Below are 20,663 nucleotides of genomic sequence, written 5' to 3' on the forward strand. Positions count from 1 at the left end.
GATGTATCAAAATCAAACAAACCAACCAACCAGACAATCATTAGCTTCAAGAGCATTTAATCACAGCCTGGAAAAGGTTAAATGCAGGAGCAGACTTGTCCATAAATCACAAAAGTCCTTTTCAATTTCCAGTGACAACACAGACAAGCTTTTCACTTTCTCACGGCCCATCAGAAGAGCCTTAATCACAGCCTCACACTCATTCCCTCGCCCATCAAACCAGAGCGGCTGCCACACCCCTCATCACGGCCCATCCTTGGGTTTGCTCACCGCTCCAGGCAAGGAGCCTGGGACGGTGCTACAGACCCTCTCCCAGGCTATTTTATCACACGTGCAGCACAGAAGGAACACGGATAGCTACACCACAGCACAACCCAGAGTGGTTTTATCATTTTCCAGCTGGGTTTTTATTTAATGGGTTTTCTTAAATTTCTTTTTCTAGAAGTCATTTAGTAAAAACAATTAACCAAAAAAAAAAAAAATCTGACTATCCCTTGTCAGTTACCAGGTGCTTTATTACACAAAGTATTTTCACAGTGATTTCTTTTCTGACAGTGCTGAGGGCTAACAGCAAGGAATTCAGCCACAATGGGACTCGAGCAGCTCCACAGGTGGCATTGCAGGATGTAACCAAAGACGAGGCCTTGGGTGGAACTTGGGCCTGTGTCAACAGAATCACTGAGCTCACCCAAAGACAATCAGGTTCCTCAGGAGATGCAGGCAAGGGGCAGAGCCCAGCCTCCCTGGGACCTTCAGGTCTTTATGAAGAAGCAGCATCACTGGTCTATGATGCACATCCTCTGATTAAAAGAAAACACCTCTAGTCTACTTTCAAGGCAGGAGTCATTTCTTTTAGACCACGACTAATTTGACATTTAGCTGAAATATGGTAGATTAGGCCTTAAACCCTCTCCATCTGGGAGGAGATGCAATTTTATAATTCTTAGCTCCAAGCTAACAGTATCCCAGAGCCTGAGCTTTCTCCACTCTTCCAGTGGCTGTTCATACATTTGTCATCATATGGAGAAGAGCATGAAACACTAGAGCCTCCCTCTTTACTTCAGATACAGGCACTCACTACAAATCTCTCAGGCTGCAAGATAAATTCAAAAAGTTGGATGAAGGCTGCTTCCACTGAACAACCAATTGTTTCCACCGCTCTGGAAAACTCCACTCAATTGTTTCCACCGCTCTGGAAAACTCCACTGTAAGGCAGAAGGTGAGACCTCCAAGTCCTGAGCCCAAGGAAGGAGTTATATTGCTGCCTCCTCACAATTACCTACTACCATAATCTTCTTTCCCCTTTTGTTGAGCTTTGCATTTCAGCCACAGCTACTATTTCACTATGGGTATTACACTGCCACAGCACCAGAGCAATGATACCCAAGATGGCTATAAAGAACAGGTCTTGCTAAATCCTGCCAGAGCAGTCACACTGCAAGGAAGAGTAACACATACTCTGAGGTGCAAGCATGGGGGGAAGGGTAAGAGGCAACAGAAAAGACAGTTGGTACTGCTCTCCAACACACTCTTAAAATCCTTCATATTTTAAGCTTCAAGATTTCTTGCCAGTTACACAGCTCGGTGCCTTACACACACACCAGTAGTAAGTAGATATTAAACTAAACTCACCTTCTTAACTTGTCTTCCCCTAAAAGCTGCCATGATCTGCCTTGGACAGAGACCACCCCTCCTTGGCTCTTATTTTGTAACCTCACTTAACAGGCAGCAGGTGTACCCTGGGAAGGGAAAACCCTCACTGCTGGAGAGCAGCCCCCAGCCCAGTGCTGGACTAGTCCCAGTCACACCCACTCTGCCCAGCTGCAAATCCTCTCAATCAGCTAACACAGAACAGGTGAACACATTACTAAAAAGCTGTAGTATTGTGTCAAAACCAGAGTGGTTTCAGCTGGGTGCTCTCCTCCTTAACAGTGCCTGTCATTTTCATCTATAAACTGAAATATGGTGCTGTTGACTGATTCTGTCTCATAGGTGTGCCAGTTTACCTTTAAAAAAGTGAAAATAACAAAACCTGCTCTTTGCGTTCCTCACAGTTAATTGGATTTAACTGGGTGGGGAGGAAGGGAAATCTCTCTGCCCTGGTTTGTTTACTTTCCGTGTAATGGTGTAATTCAGCTTTTCCCTGACACTACAGAACCCAGCTATGCCTTGCTTAACAGCAAACTCCCATTCTGGGAGTCCAGACAGTTTCTGTGGCTCCACAGCAGACTGTCTGAGACTGCTGTCTGGGGCACAGAAGCATAATTATACTAATTAAGAGAGAGAAAAGATAATAGATACAGAAGTTCTTTTCCCTAATCAGCTCTAGGTCAAAGCTTTACCTACAGCTAACAAGGAAATAATCTATTAATGAACCCACATAAGGAACCAGCATAGTCACAGCAGTGCAAACACAGAAAGTCATAATTTGCAACAAATGGGTTAGAGCTACATTTTTTTAAAATTGCAGTCTTGGGCTTATTTAGCTAAAGACATTATTATCTTTAAACTGCAAGTGCCTTGGTGCTTGGTCTTAGCTTAGAAAGAAGGGATCCACCTAAAGCAATGAATACAATATACTGACATTTCAGAGCTAGGGCTACCAGAACAAATGCTGAAAATCCAAATCAGCCTCTGAAAATGCCAATGGTATTTGGAAGACGGTTTTTCTTATTCCTCCTGCTAAGCATGTTGCTTATTCAAGAGAAAGATGCCATCTATTCTTGAATTATGCTAATGCGTATATCACAGGACTCTGAGCGTTAGACCATCCCAGGCAGCTTAGAGCTTTCTAGAGAAAGTGGACTGTTCATTTCTTGTACAACTATTTTATTGTGTACTCTATATACAGTACATTGTGTACTGTATATATATGTATCTATTGTGTACCCCATGTACAGTCTTTCTTAATAGAAGACTAAGAAATTGATTAACAAAAATATCAGTGCAGACTTTGGATATGCTACAGCTGGGTTTTTTTTTTTTTTAACAGCTAGTAGATGTCCCACCAGCAGCTGAAGTGCAACAGGATGCAAGGAACTGATTGTCTGTGCTGTGCTTGTAAGAGCATGGTGATGCACACATTAGAAGCTATCCTGGCTCTGACTCATAGCTGCTGCTGTGACTGATAATCTTTTCAGGGTAGCTGGCTGGAAGCAAGCGTGCTTTTTTTTTTTGTTTTTTCTTTCGGGGAAGAAACAATTGCACAGATGCAAATCACGACTGACAGGTGCTCTGCTGGCAGCCTGCAGTGAAGGTGGGTCACGGGGTCTGGGCTTTATGGGTAGCTCCTCTAATTCTATTTCAACTGTCATAATTGTGTAGTTATTGGGGGAGTTAATGTATATTTTATATGCAGCCTGCTGGGAGGAAGGTTTGGGAAGAAAGCAGTGCCAAATGCTACCTTTCCTCTGTACAAACACATACTTCCAGAGTATTGTGGTCTTAATGTCCCCTAAGGAACAAGCTGCTAATCTTTTTGTGGACCTAGGTTTTTGGCACAGCAGGGCTGCACAAAAGGACATAAAACTATTGCAGTCTCCAGATTTTTCAGCAGAGGCAACAGTTGTGATTTCAGCAAGTAATTCCCGCATGCAATGTGCAGGAAAGAGCATAGTCCATGTAAACTGTTCCCTGCAACACAACCTGGTTCAACCAGCACGGGGGGAGCACCAAGGAGGGAGAAGCTCCTTCAATCCCCCTCTTCAGGGGCTCAGCCTGTTCATGCAGGGCAACAGGAGGCCCTACTTTTCATCTGCAGTTCAGCATGCTGAGCTCTGCCCTGCCTACCCCTTTGCTCTCATGAGGAAGAGCAACATCTCTGCTACACAGCATGAGCAGAGGAAGCAGCAGTTTCCTTGCCCTTCCTCAGCGGTTACAGCACTCATTCAGGATGTGGGAATAAAACATAGTTCCGCGTCTTCATGCTGGAACTCAGATCCATCTGGTGAGTTTTGCAAGGGCTGAATTTCCTCAGAAATTGGAGAACTGAACACTTTGAACCATGGTGTAAAATGACCTGTCTGGAAGCTGTTTGGATGGAGCACTGCAGGGAGAGCAGCCTATGTATGGCTCAGGTGACACAGATGTGCCACAGCACTCAGCCATGAAGAATAACCCAGAAGTGTTTCTGACAATGGCAACAGCAGGACTGTCCAAGTCCAAGGATTTATGTATGAAAACCAAGGATCATATGGTTTCCAAATTTAGATGGCCACAAGCAGGCTGCAATAGGAGCTGTATTAGTTCTTCCTACAGGCCAGGGCTTGTGACTTCCATGCTCCAGATCAGAAGCAGGACAGACAGCATCTCATGTCCATGATAATCAGGTCCACCAAAACAAAGCCCAAGCATCCAGACATAAATAAATCATAGGACTATCTGTTCATTCAGAAAACTAAACAAACCATATCCAAGGCTATGCTTGCTTCCCTGTTAGTTAATAAAATTTCCCAAAAAGAAACAATGCTAAAACTGTGTACCTGCTAATAATTTGCCAGGAATTTCCCATGTTTTATGGCTGACCAGCAATCAAGGAAACACTTGCAGCCTGAGAAACACTTGAACAATGAAGGTTTTTCAAATACTACCATCCTTTTCTATAAAGATTTAGTTTCTAAAGATAATGGGGAACAACTATCCAAAGCCAGGCAAGGCAGTATCTCATTTTAAGAAAAGTTTGACAACCTCATGTCAAAGACAGAGGTCAGAGCTGCTTTTTTTGTGATCACAGGTCCCAGTTCAGAGACAAATAAGGAAAGCGCTCACTGTAATGGAATTGTTAGGTTCAGCTGGGAAAATGGGAGAACTAGCTTACACTCCAAACAGGATAAACCAGCTCCTACCGGTTTACATAAAACACCCTAAATAACAATGCCAACACCATGTGTCAGATCACTGAGCCAACAGAGCATAAGATCAAATTGCTGTTGGATAATCAACAGGGCCTCTGAGCCAGAGTGTGCTTATCTTCAAAGAACTGCTATTCACCAACTGATTCTTTAAGACATCTCATGCTCGTACACCCTGATTTTCTTTATAAAACCTTAGACTGCCAAAAAGATGGTAAAGGGGAAGTACAAGCATATTATGGGGAACATCTGACCCTCAACATACACAGGATGGTCCTAAGCACTGCACTCCTCCCGAGTCCCCTCCTCACAACCCTGCACTTCTAATATTGTCTTCTAGGCTCTCACCCAGCTGAAGTGACCTTGGCTGGTGTGCAGAAAGTACTTTACATTGCTACATACTGAATTTAAACATCTCTGCACTGTGTTTCTAGTCTGTCTGGCTCAAGCAGCTCTGCCTCAGTACATTCCTGTGCTTTTATTTTTCTGTACTGCAGCAGCCATTCAATCGCTGTACCATATTTAAATATGATTCTAGAAATGACACAGCAGAAGTCCATTTTTATTTGTACCAGCAATTACTGATCACTGCCTGCTTCTCAGCTTTTGGGGTGGTTTGCTTGTTCTTGAGTTTTTGGTGCTTTTTAGGGATAGGATTCTGTTTTGATTTGAAAACAGGACAAAGAGAAGGGAAAGTAATTGTTAACCTTAAAAATCTGTGTACATGAAAGCTTTGTGTTCTTTTTCAAGTAATGCAAGTTATTTCCTGCCTTTTTATTTGTGATTGTAATTATTCTTATGCTGATAATGTAGGAGTCAGAAGCCAATCTGCTTGCTTTTAACTATGTTGACCATGCAAAGCAGATTTTAATCTAAACAATAAGCAGATTGAAGCCAGAAATAAATGCTGGTCTCCAAGTAAAGGAAGCCTACAGGATATTCCCAAAGTAATATTTTTCAGGATTGTTTCCACTGATACTTGTTAAGTGAAATAAATTGGCAACAGTTCCCTTATTGACAATAACAACAGAAACCACAGTAATTCTAATAATGATTTCCATTTCTTAACATTTATAGAGACCACTAGTTTTTTGGGCTTTCTGGCTTTTGGGGTTTTTTTTCCTACATGATTACACAGCATAGATGTAGTTAAACAGAGGATCCAAAATGCATCTGCCCACCTTTGTCAGTGCTGCATTTCCCCTGACTTATTTAGTAAAAATCAAATAAAACTCCAGATTTATGGGGTCTGAAAAAAGCCATTAGTGAGAATTTGATTTGCATAATTGAAGTATCACCATGGAAAATAAATGTTATTTATTATCACAAAAAAAGCAACAAAATTGAAGTGGTGTTATTAGGTGTTCACTTGCATTGCAATGGGGAGAAAGGTCAAAAGCATTTAGCATTTTTAAAAAAGCAAAAATATCTTCAAAGTTGCTCATTTCCAAACACCTAATTCATTCCTAACAATTCACTACAGCTCCCATAATTTATGAATCCCAAGGATGCACTTAAACATCTGCAATTTCATTATTTCATATTTTATACCATTAGCTTAAAATTTTGACGAGTCATTGTGCAGGTAACAAGTCGAGAAGTTGAATATTACTGCTGCAGGAGAAGCAATGAGCACGGCTGTTCAGCATGATCAAGAAAGGATTATTTCCTGTGACAGGTCATAGCAGAGGATTTTTTTGCTGTTTTTTAATACCTGCAACAGCTGAAAAAACAGCTGCTTGGTTTGAACATTTCAAAATTCCCCAATGAGAAAATAACCTTTGTTTTTAATGTCTTTTGTGTTTTGAGGAGGCTTGTTTCGTGTGTGTTTTTCAAGAAAAAATGCAGAGCTCACAACCAACTCATTTGAGATCTTTCAAATTCATAAAATCCCACTCCTCTTTTACCAAACCATAGCAGTTTTCACAAAAAGCAGCAGAGTAGACATATCATAACAGCCTCATGAAATAAACAAGGCTGTTTTATATATACATTCAGCAAAAGGTACTGAAAATTTGGAGCATCTGCAGAATGGCTGTGAAATCCTATGCAGCCAGTAGTGAAGAGCCTCTCACTCCTGCCCTTCCACAGAAGTGGCCACAGCCACTGGTAGAGCAGCATCCCTTGAGGATATCCTTTGCCTCACAGGACTTGCCTTTAGCCAGAGTCTAACCCCTTATTCCAGTTTTCTCTCCCCTGGTAATTACAGGAAGTGAAGCTGATGTCTCAACTACTCCAAGGCTTTCAAATTCACACACTTTCTCCAGGAGTTGCTCCATCACAACCCATAGATGCCTCTCACATCCTTTTCTGATGTGTTCTGTGAAACCAAAGAATTACAGGAACAGAACTAAATTAGCCACTACCCTGTCTGCTTCTGCCTCCCCTACCCAATTTCTGCATTTAGTGTTGGACTCAGTTTAGAGAAACTCTGTCTGATTCAGCAGTTCTGCTAATGATCACACAAGGAACACCACTACTGGCTTGCTGCACTGAAATGGTAACAACTCCTTTTAGAAGCAGCATTCCCTTGTGGCACTGGAGTTTCAAACAGGCTGAGAGCAGTAATTCACCAGCTTCCCTTCATCTAGGTCAGGTTTCCCAACCCGTGGTTTCCACACCACGCATGATGTGCAAAGCCAGCTCGAGAGATATGTACTAAAACCAGACCCACCCACAGTTGTTTCTGTGGAGGAAACAGGAGCAGTAAATACTGCCCGTGCAGCTCAACACTTCTTCCTCTTGTGCCTGCCAGCAGTCCCAGACCTGCCACCATGTCTCTTCGTGTGAAAAAAAAGTTAATGCTGAAGGTGGAAGTCAACAATCTTTGAGTGTTTACCTATTTGGACAAGACTTCTTTTGCTGTGCTCTAGGCCTGGGTTTTCACAGAAGCAGGCTTTGTGCACAAGGGTATTTATTTCACTGTTTTCACTGCTCAGCATGAAGTATAGCACCAGAGATTCTCCCGTGCCACATGACAGTGGGTCCCAGCAGTCCCCCTGCTTTCCCCTTCCCTGACTTGTCCTTCTGAAGTAACCAACAAATTACTTAGTGAGGATGTGAATAATGTGACCATGCAGCCATGCAGCTGTGCTCAGTCATCTGACTGCCATGTGGCATTAACTTGGAAGCTAATCTGGATGAAGCGGTCATTTACTTTCCCTCAGTTCACCTTCCTTCTTTCCATACCTCATGAAAGCCTCCTCTAGGTTCAAATGGCATTTTTCCGCTCAGGGTATTGCAGCATTTGCCACAAACTCATTTCAACATCAAGAAAGCAAACTTCCTAACCAAGTCCTGCAGGGGGCTGGGAGAACTAAAAAGCAACGGCAGTAACTCCCATCTCCATGCACACCTACACAGGCAGCAGCATGCTCTCATTCAAACACTCCTCCGAGCCGACACCCTGCACCACTTCCCCTTTCCTGTCGCCGTCGCAGCGCAGGCAGCGCAGGGAGAGGCTCTGTGGTTGCTGCCCTGGTCCCTTCTGCCAGGGAGGCAGGAGCAGGAGCAGGCAGGGAGCGGAGCGGCGGCCCGGGGAGCAGCGGCCGAGCTACCCCTGCTGCCGGTGGCCAGAAGTGCGGGGCGGGGCGGGGCGGGGCGGGGCGGGGCGGCTCTGCCCTCGGCCGGGAGCACCGGGAGGCGGCTGCCGCTCCCCACGGCTCAAGGCCACGCTCCCTGTGTGTAGGTGTTTAACCGAGAGTCACCCAAAGGTCACTAAATGACTCCATCTGCAATAAAACTTGAAAGTTCTGATGCTGTAAATCTGCCACTTGCTGAAACCACTAAATCACGTGTAGGAATCAACATCTATAGTAAGTCTTCAGTTTCACAAAGCGTGACCAACACTTCAAATTTGGGATCTGGGATGCAAGAGACAATTTTCTAAGTACTTCAGGAGGAAAAATTAGACCAGACTTGAGCCCACTATTTTTTTTGATAGTTTTAAATTTGACTTAATATTTACATAGTTCCCTCCCCCAAGCATATTTCTTTTAATTTGCCTGCACCACTGAACTGTGCTCTCCAACCAACTTCCATAAGTGATCACCTTAGTGGAATAAACCATTGTCTGTTCTAACTCAATACAAGGAATTGGACCAGGTCACTGGATATAGAGCAGTAAAAAAAGCCATTAAGAAAAATTTGAAAAAACATGGTGAATGCATGGATCAAAGGTTTCTGCAAACATGGAAGTACTTCTTCTGTTCCACCTGACATTTCCAAGTGCCATTTTTCTTCCTGGGTCAGTGCCTGCATCCGACAGGATCTTTTCTTAAGACACTGTAACAAGGAAAATAACACAAGATAGATTGACAGCTTGACGGCTTTTAAGAAGTGAATGAATCAACTGTTCCCCCTAAGATCATGCTCCTTTCAGAAGTGGTTGGGGCCTAAAATAACTGGGGAAGTTGAGGCTACCACCTCTCTAACCCCTCACCACAGTCTGACCATGTTCTCAGAATGAGAAACAAGCTGCTGTGGTCAGTGTGTGTCACGGGGTTTTGCAAATGATACAGAAAAGATGATGAGCTCTGAGACAAAACCTGGGCAAAAGGGGCCTCTTTCATTCACTCCTGCTCACAAGTATAAAATCAGAACTGTAATGCACAAGGTGGGAAAAAAGATCTCTCACAAAAATCTGCTTCTTTCAACTTCACAGTCTCTTGTTTTCATATGTATCACTTTCTTTCACCTTCAGCACCCAGACAACTCCAGTTTCAACACTTCCTACAAATCTACGTTCTTCAAAAAGGAGCGCACAACCCTCAGCTTCCTGCATGCCCACTATCCCCAGTCTCAGAAGCAACAGCTCAGCAAGGAGAAAACTCTCTAGAGCTCTACTGCTGCCTAATCTACATGCAGATCAATTTTTCCTCCGTGTAAATTCCTCAGCTTTTCATTCTCCACTGTACAGCTCTTCTGCTGCCTTCTTGTCTCAAAAACAGTCAGAATGTCTCTGAAGGCAGACATATTTCACACGGGATGCCAAAAGTCCATCTTCTGCAGAAATCACTAGTGGCTGGATCATACTATGATGCTAAGTCCTTGTCAGCCCTCCCCATGAACATCTGAAATGGGCCTAACTAGAATTAACAATTTTGGAAGGGGAAAAGGGAGGGAGAAAAAAAGAAAGAAAAAAATGGCCTAGTGTTTGCCAACAAACAAACCATAAAAATTCCGTTGAACTTCTCCTTTCTGCCTTCCTCAGATGGTTCTCTTTTTCAGATGGAAAGGGGAACTGTATAAAGAAAGACTTTTCTGATCCTCTTTCCAAACTGGCTTAATGATCATCCAGGGATTCAGGCTGCTGTTAGGAGTTGGGTTTTAGTGATTTTTTAAAGGCTGAATGCTTATTCAAATTCTGCACTTCACAGTCACGTCATCCTACCACTAGCTGTGACCCCACCAAGTAATGCCCTATTCCTTACTGTTTAAAACAGAGTACAGAGATTTTATTCCTGCATGGCTGTTCCACTTCTGACAATCTATGAACAGACCATTTCCTCTGGCTGCAACAGAGATGTCCATCACTAACTGTTCATGCCATGCTTAGCTCAGTTACCACTTCCTCAAATCTGCTGACTTGTTTAGTCTGGTTATTCCTCTGATAGACATTTCTATCAAAATGCCCTTGCTCCAGTTAAATAACCAAAGCTATAAAACTTTGAAAGCCTGATCTGAGAAGTGGAAAGCTCATGAGGCATTTGCTACAGTTAGATATTGTGCATCAACAGCCGTTTGGGGACAGTCTACTCAACTGCATCAGTCTTATCATAAAATCTCTCTTCCAGAGCTACTGCTTAATTTAACATAGCTAAATTGTGTATTGTTAAAAGAAAGATATGTAACATTTTCTAGCCCCCTAACAAGAGAGAGCGAGGATGGAATAAAATTCTGGATATACTCACCCACCTATCCCTCACTCTTATGAGTCTCAGGCTCAAGCAGAATACCTCTTGGCATTCCCCCTCTACACTGCTGCACAAGGGATTAAAGTAGTGATTAGAGCACAACTTCTAACAAGGACAGATCTGCCTCAGCCCATTTGAAAAATTAGAGAGGAAAAAAACCCAAGATATACTCAATTGATTATCACAGTTGTTTTTTGCTAGTAATACTGCAATTCAGTTAATGAAGTTGCAACTGAGTTTAACTTGGCTTCATGTCCTCTAATGTAAATAATCTGCTGCTGGCATTAAACATGTTAACATTTGAGCATATGGTCGAAACACCACACTTCTACTGAAACAAACATCATCAGTTTGAATAAAAAGCCAAATACACAGACTCCTACACCAGAACATCTTATTAATGGAAATCTGCTAACAAATATAGTTACTTATTGGGACTCCATGAATAGTTCAGCTTGGATGACTACAGTCCCATCATACAAATGTTTTCTGCCACCCTGCCAAAGGAATTGCCTCTAGTTTATACTTTCATTAACATACAAGACTGGAAGTAAGAAGAAAGGAAGGACTACATTAGGTCTGCATTATGTGCAGAAATTTCTTCATGTATTAAAAGATTTTAGCTTCCCACCCCTGCTACCATGTGTGAGGTGAGAGTTCTCTGTCTCTCAGAGAGTGCTGCAGAAGTATTTTACAGTAACATAGGCTAGGTAGGTGAGTAATCTCTAAGCCAGCTCAAAGGCTTTGCAAAAACAATTTAAATTATGCTAGCTTAACCCCTGGAAGGCAGTGACTCTTCACTCACAAACTCTTCAGTCTGGCCACATGTTAGAGAAAGGCATGAAGGTTGGTGTCATTCCTGAAAGCTTCAGGATTCAGCTGACAAAAGGACACAACAGACAGCGTTTAGATCCAGGGAAAAGAACTTCCTCAAGGTAAATCACACTTTTACCTCCTCTGTGAACACAAGGATTCCTTTTCTGGACCTCTGCAACATGTGGTACGTAGGGCAGCAAGACATAAGGATACAACACCATACACTTAAGGTCCCAATATCCTACATTTTTACTATGTAGGGTATGCTAAATTTATCCTGCTTGCATGGCTGTTTTGCATTACAAGCAGCCAGTCTCTTCCACATAACACAGAACTGTCAAACAATAGTACCACGACATTGCAGTATGGAAGGTGAGAGGTCAGGGTCTATACAGAGCTCATCTCTTTCACAGCCACTGCCCCTGAGTAACCAGCTGGTGTTCACCTGCTCCTCAAGTTCTCTCCATGGCACAACAGGAAAGGCATTTAATTCTTCTACCATATCTCACCTTTTTCTTACACTTATGAGTGTTAGCTCTTTGAGGTGCTATGTATATTTTGATGTACCTACTACAATCTCTCTGATCATGATTACTAGTTCTAATAGATGCAGAAAATGGTTATGGCTGCAAAATTTGGTTTCTCCATTATTCATATTCTGGAGAGTAGCATCTTTAAAATCAGAAAAAAGTTTTCTAGATGTTACACAGAATAAGCATTTTATTTTTAAGGATACTCTGTATCATTTGATGGGTCAGAACACTTCAGTGCAATATGGTTTTGAAATGAGTAATTTAAAAATAGGCGTTTTTAAATAGGAAAATGTATAATTTAAAAATTCAGAAAGCAAAACCCAAAGAGAACTGGGAATGAGTCAGCTACATCTATTCACTATGCAACTAATCATCATAAAGAAACCATTTCTGCTAAACTTATTTTAATAAACTTATATTTAGAAACGGATTAGGCTTTTAAGTTAAAAGGAAAAAATCCTAAAGTTTTAGGAGCTACTGTGCATATGTTCACTAACTGCTACAGCTTGCTTGGTCCCTTCTTGGGACAGGACCTATCTCCCATTCCACCCCTCATCCCTATTTCTCCCCTGTCTTGGAAGAGATTTCTTTTACACAAGATCACCAGATCACAAACTCAGTTGAAAAATATCACGTGCTGTGCAACTTGCATACATTACACTTTCGGGCAGACCAGAAGGATATTGGTATGATTCAGATTAGCTCTACTGTGTATGCAACAGAGCTCCTACGTCACAGAAATATCATTATGAAATTTTCAAGAACTGTCACTTCTTCCAAGAAGTGTGAATTGAAGAGAGACATCTAAGACTAATTTGCATTTCAGTTGGAGGTATCTTGAACCATTCCAGCTCAAGATAAAGTGCTAAGTGAATCCAAGAGCAGACTTTACAAAGCAGATTAGTAATCAGGGAAGAATACCTTTACAGGGCTTGCAAATAAGGGACAAAGAGGTTGCAGTGACACTTAGGTCCACAAAAAAACACATCTCCAATCTCTTCTTGTACTGGGACAGGAGATGGCATTTCCTTTCCCACATCTGAGTCTCCTTGGTCTCCCCTCTTGTTCTCTCAGTTGCATGACTAGCTACAACTTTCTTTTCATAACACTTTACAATAGTGCTTATCCTGACTATTTTCTCTTGCAGGATTTCCCTTCTACGTACACATAGCAAAAGAAACTTTCTTTGACAGGATCCCAAAACTCCTGAATACTGAGAAGCTTTGTGCTGCCAACCTACAGGGTCAGAGAGACATCTGCTAGTGATCAAACTTCTTTGATCTTTAAGGTTTTTAAGCCACTAATGTCCACAACATTACTGTAACATAAACAGACAGTATCCCTATTTATAGACACAAAAAGTGAGGGAGAGGTTTGTGTGGTTTGTCAGTCAGAAAGCTCTTGATTCCCAAATCATAACATACAAGGAAATCTAACAGGGCAGTATGAGGCAAAAAGTGAATTTCAGTGAACAGCTGTCAGGGGAATTTTGTCCTCAGCTGACTGTACCTTCCCTCTCATCCCAGGTCTCCAAGGAAAGCGGGTTTCCACTCAGATGTGATTTTTTACTACACTGTAAATTTTTAAGTAGCAGGATATTTTTACTTTAACTCTTAAGCCAGCTGTGTTTGCAGGTCTCCTATGATTTAAAGTTAAAATGCTCAAAACTCCAGGTGGTCAGGAGCTATGCTTTGAATTTGGCATTTCTGCACTCCAAAAAAACCCCCATGAATAGGCCCATTAAGGGACTTAAAGGCTTGCTTAAAAATTGAGTCTAGTCTTCTTAAGAAGTCACAAGGACAAGGCGCTAATTTACACCTTGAACTTTCATCACCACTGATACTCTTTTCACACTTAAAATCCTTATGCCATCAGATAACCCTTGGGCAGATCAGTCTGACTAGCAAAGCCTGTATCTTCAGCCAAATCGTGTAAAAAGCCTGTCAGTATAGCCCACTCCTCACTGTAAACAAAGCTGAATGAATCCTACGTTTTCTGAGACACTGGAAGGAGTTCGCCCCTTACAGGGGCAAGTCTCTGTTAAAAATCAGATCACTCATAAAAGAAACTTTTCTACCCATTTTACAGGTAGAATTAAGATGACTTGGCCTGCCCAAGCCCACGAGGTATGCCCCAGCACACTATGGAAAAGCAGAATTTAAAGTTAATTCTTTGTAGTTCAATGTAAAGCTTTTGACTACAGGTAGATGTTTACTCTTCAGCAAATTAAAAATGTGAAATACAAAATGCTTGAGAGAATCCCTAAACTTGCAGTTGGTACAACAGCAGCAGGCAGATTACATGGTAGGCCAATCAGCTGCATAACATTCCAATATCCCTATCCGCACACACACACCAATAAATGAGCACAGGACTAATAACAGCTATGAAGTGCAGCCATTTCAGTGACTACACTTACTCTCTTCATCCCAAAAGAGAAGCCTACAAGACCATCCAGTGATTTTTTAGAACTGGACACTGCACAGCAAACCAGATTTTCAGGTCTGAAAAAAAACCCCTTAGTTTCCAGGCAAGTATTAGTACATACACAGAAGCAGTCAACTAGGTGTACAACTGAGCACACAAATTTGCATATGTGCTCTAACACCTCAGTAATGCAAGTATTTTTCTTCCAAAGATAATGAACAAAAAAGTTAGTCATAAACTCGGTGACATCTATAAAGAATCTACAAACTTTATGAGGATGTTGTTAGGGAAAAAGCTAAAGGGCAGCAGTGCTCTGGCACATAAGAAATACTCTTCATGCATAGAATAGTGAAATTATTTCTGGCTTCTGCATTTTCCCTTATGAAGAGAAACCCTTTTTTGACCCTTGCAAGTAGAGCAAATCATCAACAAAAATCCTACATACTGACTTAACATTCTGAATCACTGACAAGACTGACTCAGTAGTAACTGAGCAGATCTAGAATGAAAATTTTTAAAAAACATGCAGCACTACTTGAATTCTGCCCAGAGCAATTTAAGACCTCTGCTACAACAAGTAGTGAAGAATTGATTAGCCAAAGCTGACAAATAATTGCAAAGTGATAATCTGCTGCAGTGAGCTTGGCTTTTTTTGGTCTACACTCTAGACCCCATCTGTAGCTTCAGGAAGAGAAGGCAGCAGTTAGAGTGAGCTGTGAGAAAACAAAGACTCTGTGTAGGTGTATCAGTCAGTCAACACTGCTGAGCACCCAGGTCATATCTGCATAACCCAAGAGACTCCCAGGAAATCAACAGTATATACAGTTGCTGCTTTCCATTATCTTCCCCCACTCAGGTGGCTGAAGATTAAAGCACTGTTCCTGTGCACTTAGGGGATGCAATTACAACTTCTGTGTGGTAGGTAAACCTTCTTCCTTAGCAAGTGTATCCTATTGACCTCTCCAGTTGCATGAAATCAGCATTGTTATGTATTGCCCTAATTTTTTAGGCATGTTTTAAAGCATTTCAGTCACACCTATTTAGAATTCTATTCATTATTTTTATTTGCCTGAACCTCTTAGATTCTTTCTGTTCTCTTCAAAAAAGTGAGTTTTTTCCTATTTATTCTCTAAATCCCAGAACTCTGGTCCATAGGGAGTAGAACCCAGGTTGTCAAACCTGATAGGAAATCACCTTACACTTTACAGCAAGGGCAGAAAAACCAAACTCTTTGCACCCTACTGATGTAACAATAGGTCTGCCTTTTCACCAGAAAAACTGAACTACAAGCCATTAAAAAGATTCAATCCCATTAAAAGCAAAGGGATGCATGAAACACTTCAATCAGTTTAATACTGCTTTTATGCTGTAGCTCACAAGTGTTAAACACAGAAAAGTTATAGCAAGAAGCAACATCTTCTTGCATAACATCTATGAACAGTTCTCCCAAACACACCTCAGAATGACTTCCTCTTCTTCCAGAGGTTTTCAGAGTATATCCATTATTACTAACAGCATGAAAATAACATCCTGACAGGGACAATACCATCCTATTTTCACAGTGCTTTTATTTTCACACTTGAAAGAATGAACATTATTGCCACATAAGTAAAACTCAAACCCCACTTTCGACTGGGGGGATAGATGTGTGAACTCCATGCCAGTGAAATGTACTATTTTGAGCAGCAGCTAATGATTTAGGTAAGTAAAAAGAACCCTCACTGTTACAACAGCAAGGGGAGAAAAAAAGTAACCTCTCCTTCCCCTACAAAGAGGAAATCAGGACGAAAATGTATCTTGAAAGATATATATATATATGTGAGTATTATATATTCAACACAGAAAAAAATACAGTTAGGATGGATTTATTTCTGGGAGAAAAAAGTGATGTTTCTCTTAATGTCCTCATTTGCAGGAGTATCAGATATAAAAAAGTTCCTTTCATAAAACTATTGAAAAGTGGGCACTGCTACACTTACCTTCCTGCTAAAATGAAACCAATTTTAAATAGTACAATATACGTAAATAAACACAAAGAGAAGGCCTAGCCTGTGAAAAAAGTGAAAATAAAACAAAAGAAATGCTTATTTCAGACTTTTTTTCCTAGGATCTGAAAAATATATTCTAGTTTCTCTGTCCCATCTCTCTATAGCTCCTTTATTATGCTTAATTTCTGAAAATATTCAGTAATATCCAGTGCATTCTCTCAGCAAAGCTACGTGTAACAGCACATCTTTATATCCCACGTGGGAAAAATCTTCAAAGAATGAACATGAACACTTGCTTTTCCTTCAAACTACTTTCACCATGACAGTCAACTGCTTATATCCATATTCAATAAGAAAGACATACTTAAACATTTTCAAATTTACGGTAGTATTAGGCATCTCTGATCACTTCAGTTTTCAGTTTTCCCAAGTACTATTTGTTATTTCCCTGAACAAGGCCTTATCTGATTTAAAAATTTATTTTTGCTTCTGAGACTCATAACCACATTCCATAAATATACTTAGAAATTAAAGAATACTGCTAAAATTTATGTGAAGTAAAAATGAAGTAACTTACGGCCTATCTTGATAATTCAGCATGGGTGCATTTGTAATCAATATTTGGTTTTTACATGGGTATGACTTTTCATGCTGTCTAAAAAAAAGGTAAGAAAAAAGACAGCAGTGACCATGTAGAGGGAAAATAATTTGATTTACACAGTGCCCTTCATTGTTCAGCTGTCCTTAAGCACTTCATGAAACAGCAAGCCTCCTAGGTGTACTACCATATGGGAAAATACAGCAGCTGTTCTGCAAGCTACAAGAGCTCACCTCTAACCAGAGGAATCTCATCCTGAGAGGCTGCATGCCAACACAAGCCACTCAAGAAACATCTACTCTGTTTAAGAAAACCTGGGGGTATAATTTTGCAGTACTTAGAATTCTTAAGTATAAAATAAAGCATGGAAAATCAGCGCTGTAAGTGTATGCTGGATGCAACAGGTCTCTTGACTACAAAAAATAAAAGTAGCCCCTAATATCTGAGGTTCACGTTGCATTTGTCCTATCACACTTAAACCCTGCATATAAAACAATGCAAAACTCTATGCAGATGGGAGAACTTCATCTCCTCTAAACTGCTGAGGCCCAGACTGAAATCTCCAAAGTGACTGGTACTTGTACACTAAACAATACACTATAGGAGTCTAAAGAAGGGAAATTTTATCCTAAAATCAGAGACATTCCCAAAGGTGAAACCTTTCTTACTAAAAACTTACTCTTTATAAGGAAAAGTTAATCCTCTCTGGCAAGCCACAGCCTAACTTTTGCTGTTCTTTGTCTTCCATTCCCACCCTGTGTCAGCAGCGCTAACCTTCTGTTTCCGTCATGGGACAAAGCAGACAATGCTCACCTTCGGTCTCAGTAACAAGCTGGATAAAGCTGTCTGTCTATATTATCATTTCCTCTCTTTCTGCTTAATAGCTGCCTTTTTTGTCTTTAATGAACACTGTGGCCAAACATAATCCTGCAGTAGGAAAAAATGGCAGATATTTGTACCATGAAAGCACAAAGCTCAGTTCTGTACATTTTATTAATCTCGTCTCATTGAACAAATAATTATCACAAGTATACACAGTTCTAAAAATGGAAGTTTTCCATAAGGAAAATCCTTCCTGTGTGATGAAACACACAAGTTATCAAAACAGGATGTAGAACAGAGAGCACACGTGCATCCTTACTTCAATTGTTATGGCATTAGTCCTTCCTAGTCGAATTAATCTTTGGAGGAATGTTGTATTTTTTTTAAAGCAAGCATGCTCTGTTCCTAACTCTATGAAGCCTGCAGAGACAACTGGGCACAAAAGTAAATGCAACTCAGGAAACAGTCACCTATCAAAAAACATGGTAAACTCCTAAGCCTCTTACATAAAGATTACTGTCAACTTCAAACGGATTATAGTCAGGGTGGCCAGTAAAGTCCTGAGACAGAAATTAACACCCAATGGTTCAATTATTCCAAAATCTGGAGAACAGGGTTGAAGACAACTTATCTCTCATCTCATTTGGCACACCTCATGTGTGGATAAGAGCAGCTCTGCAGTTCTGAGATTCAGAAACAAACAAGCAAGCAAGCCCCTCCTCTTCCCTCTGCTCCACCCTACACAGACATAGAAAGGAAACATTCATTTAATAATGGCAGAGTTTATTTACATTAGAGAAGGTTTACACAAGTTGAAAAGTTGTTTCAGCAGGAATCCAACAATCAGTGCTTTTGCCCATCTTCAAACAAAGGGATGATTTTTAAGATTTGATGATGCACGTTCAGAAGACCTTGATGATCACTTGGGGAAAAAGTACCAGGAATCAACTAAAACAAACAAACAAAAAATACAAGAGTGACATTAGTTCTATAAAGCTAGTCATATACAAACACTTGAAAAAACAACATTCTGCCCTTTCAGCTACCTTCCCTCCCATAACAATACTGCTATGTTAGCAGTACTAGCTGTGTTAACTCTATTCCCCACCCTGTGAAAAGCATGGCCTCAAAATAGTATCTGTTCATTTTAACAGTTTGGCTGTACCAGTCCTGCAACAAGTTATAACACTGTTGTGACCATCCCTGGAAAACATCACAGATCAGGCAGATGATGTTCAGTTGTCTGTCAGAGGTCTAAGATCTGATCCTTTAGTAAATAAATGCTATTTATTGGCATGCCATATAAAGGCAAATGGAATGCAACTTGCTTTCCCATGACATGGGCTACACAGATGTTGCTCCTCAAACACTTTGGCACTTGGCTCATGACTAAGTTTAACTTAGTATTTCTGTAACTCTCTCCATCTCAAAAAGCACATATGCCTTCTCTGTAGTTCCTGCCAGTAGAAAAATCTTTTTTTAAAGTAGTTAAAATTGAAAATGTAGGATGCATTCTTATTTCTTAAAGAAAAACACATGTTCTGTTAACAAGAAAAACAATCGTAACAGTGAAAGGATAAAATTTTGTCTTTAGAACTTACACTTGAAAATTAGGTAAGGTTATGTCAATTTGAGGAAAAGGAGCTATTTGATTAGTTACCTACTGTGAGGAATGACAAAAAACTAAGGCAAAGCAACCAATCTCCTTTAAAAAGGATAAATGTCATGCATTTGCCTTGCATGATCAGTAAGAGAAAATTTTTGTCTGATCATCTTTTTATGTGGACTACACTTTCACTCAAAAGTAATCTTCTCCCAGAAAGCATTCATAATTTCTGTTCATGTTCTATTTAGCAGAAGACAGGCAAAACCACATGACAGGATATAGCTATTCTCATTTTCATATACACAAAATTGCTTTTTTGCACCAAAACAGTTTTCATGTCAATTTTTAAAGCCAGCAATTAAGAGAAGTCATATGACATCTGAGAAAAAGGGTACCTTCTGGTGAAACAGGATCTCCATTCATAAATGCTGGTGCCTAAAAAAAGAGAAAAAAAAAGGGAAAAAAATTAAACCAACATCTCAGTACTTAAGGTTTCATAGAGAGCACCCATATTCACTAAACCAGAATTTTCTGATGCCCCCACAGGACAACAGTCTACCTTATAGATTTCTCATCCCCACTGTACAAATTTCTTTGTTGCTCATAAATGACAAAACAAGCACATGAACAATGAGTGATAGATTAACACCTTACCTAATGCAAAGGGGATTTTTGATGACTGTATTACCTTTGAGAATAACAGGATTTGTTGCTAACATCTAAAGAGTATAACAACTAGAAAGGTATTTTTACATGTTTCACTGTCAGGTATGCATGTGAATACATACACACACATACAATTTACATTAAATACAAGCAAACCATTTAAAATAAATGTGTGATGATACTCTTTAACAATTCCATGTTGACAGAATAATTCAGTTCTGTAGAAAGTGACTATTTGTTTTAAAATTCAGGTCTGGCATTCCAAAGCTAGATATGCCACTGTTCAATCACAGGAGCGCACAGCCTGTCTTGTCCTGTAATTTAAAGGACAAAATTAAAGACACTTTTAACACATCTGGAATCACCCTGCCTCATGATCAGGATGTAACAATTTTCCACTGTCTTTCCTTAGCACAGGAGCACTTGGGCTGAGCTGCACTGG

The 20,663-nt window shown here is 40.6% G+C and overlaps 1 protein-coding gene across 1 annotated transcript in view; it reads right to left on the reverse strand.

Annotated features, from left to right (window-relative positions):
• Window positions 1-18,715: 18,715 nt before the first annotated feature.
• PPA2 (inorganic pyrophosphatase 2) overlaps window positions 18,716-20,663 on the reverse strand; it is a 34,740-nt gene continuing 32,792 nt past the window's right edge. Inside the window, exons 11-12 of the mRNA XM_054291868.1 lie at window positions 19,951-19,990; window positions 18,716-18,897 (exon numbers count right to left, since the gene is read on the reverse strand). Coding sequence (XP_054147843.1) covers window positions 18,869-18,897; window positions 19,951-19,990 — 69 coding nt within the window. The 3' untranslated portion in view covers window positions 18,716-18,868. The remainder of the gene's footprint in view (window positions 18,898-19,950; window positions 19,991-20,663) is intronic.

The sequence above is a fragment of the Melozone crissalis genome, unplaced genomic scaffold (genome assembly GCF_028551555.1).
Source record: "Melozone crissalis strain CALT ecotype California unplaced genomic scaffold, PUWL_Pcris_2 ptg000006l_1, whole genome shotgun sequence".
NCBI classification, from domain to species: domain Eukaryota; kingdom Metazoa; phylum Chordata; class Aves; order Passeriformes; family Passerellidae; genus Melozone; species Melozone crissalis.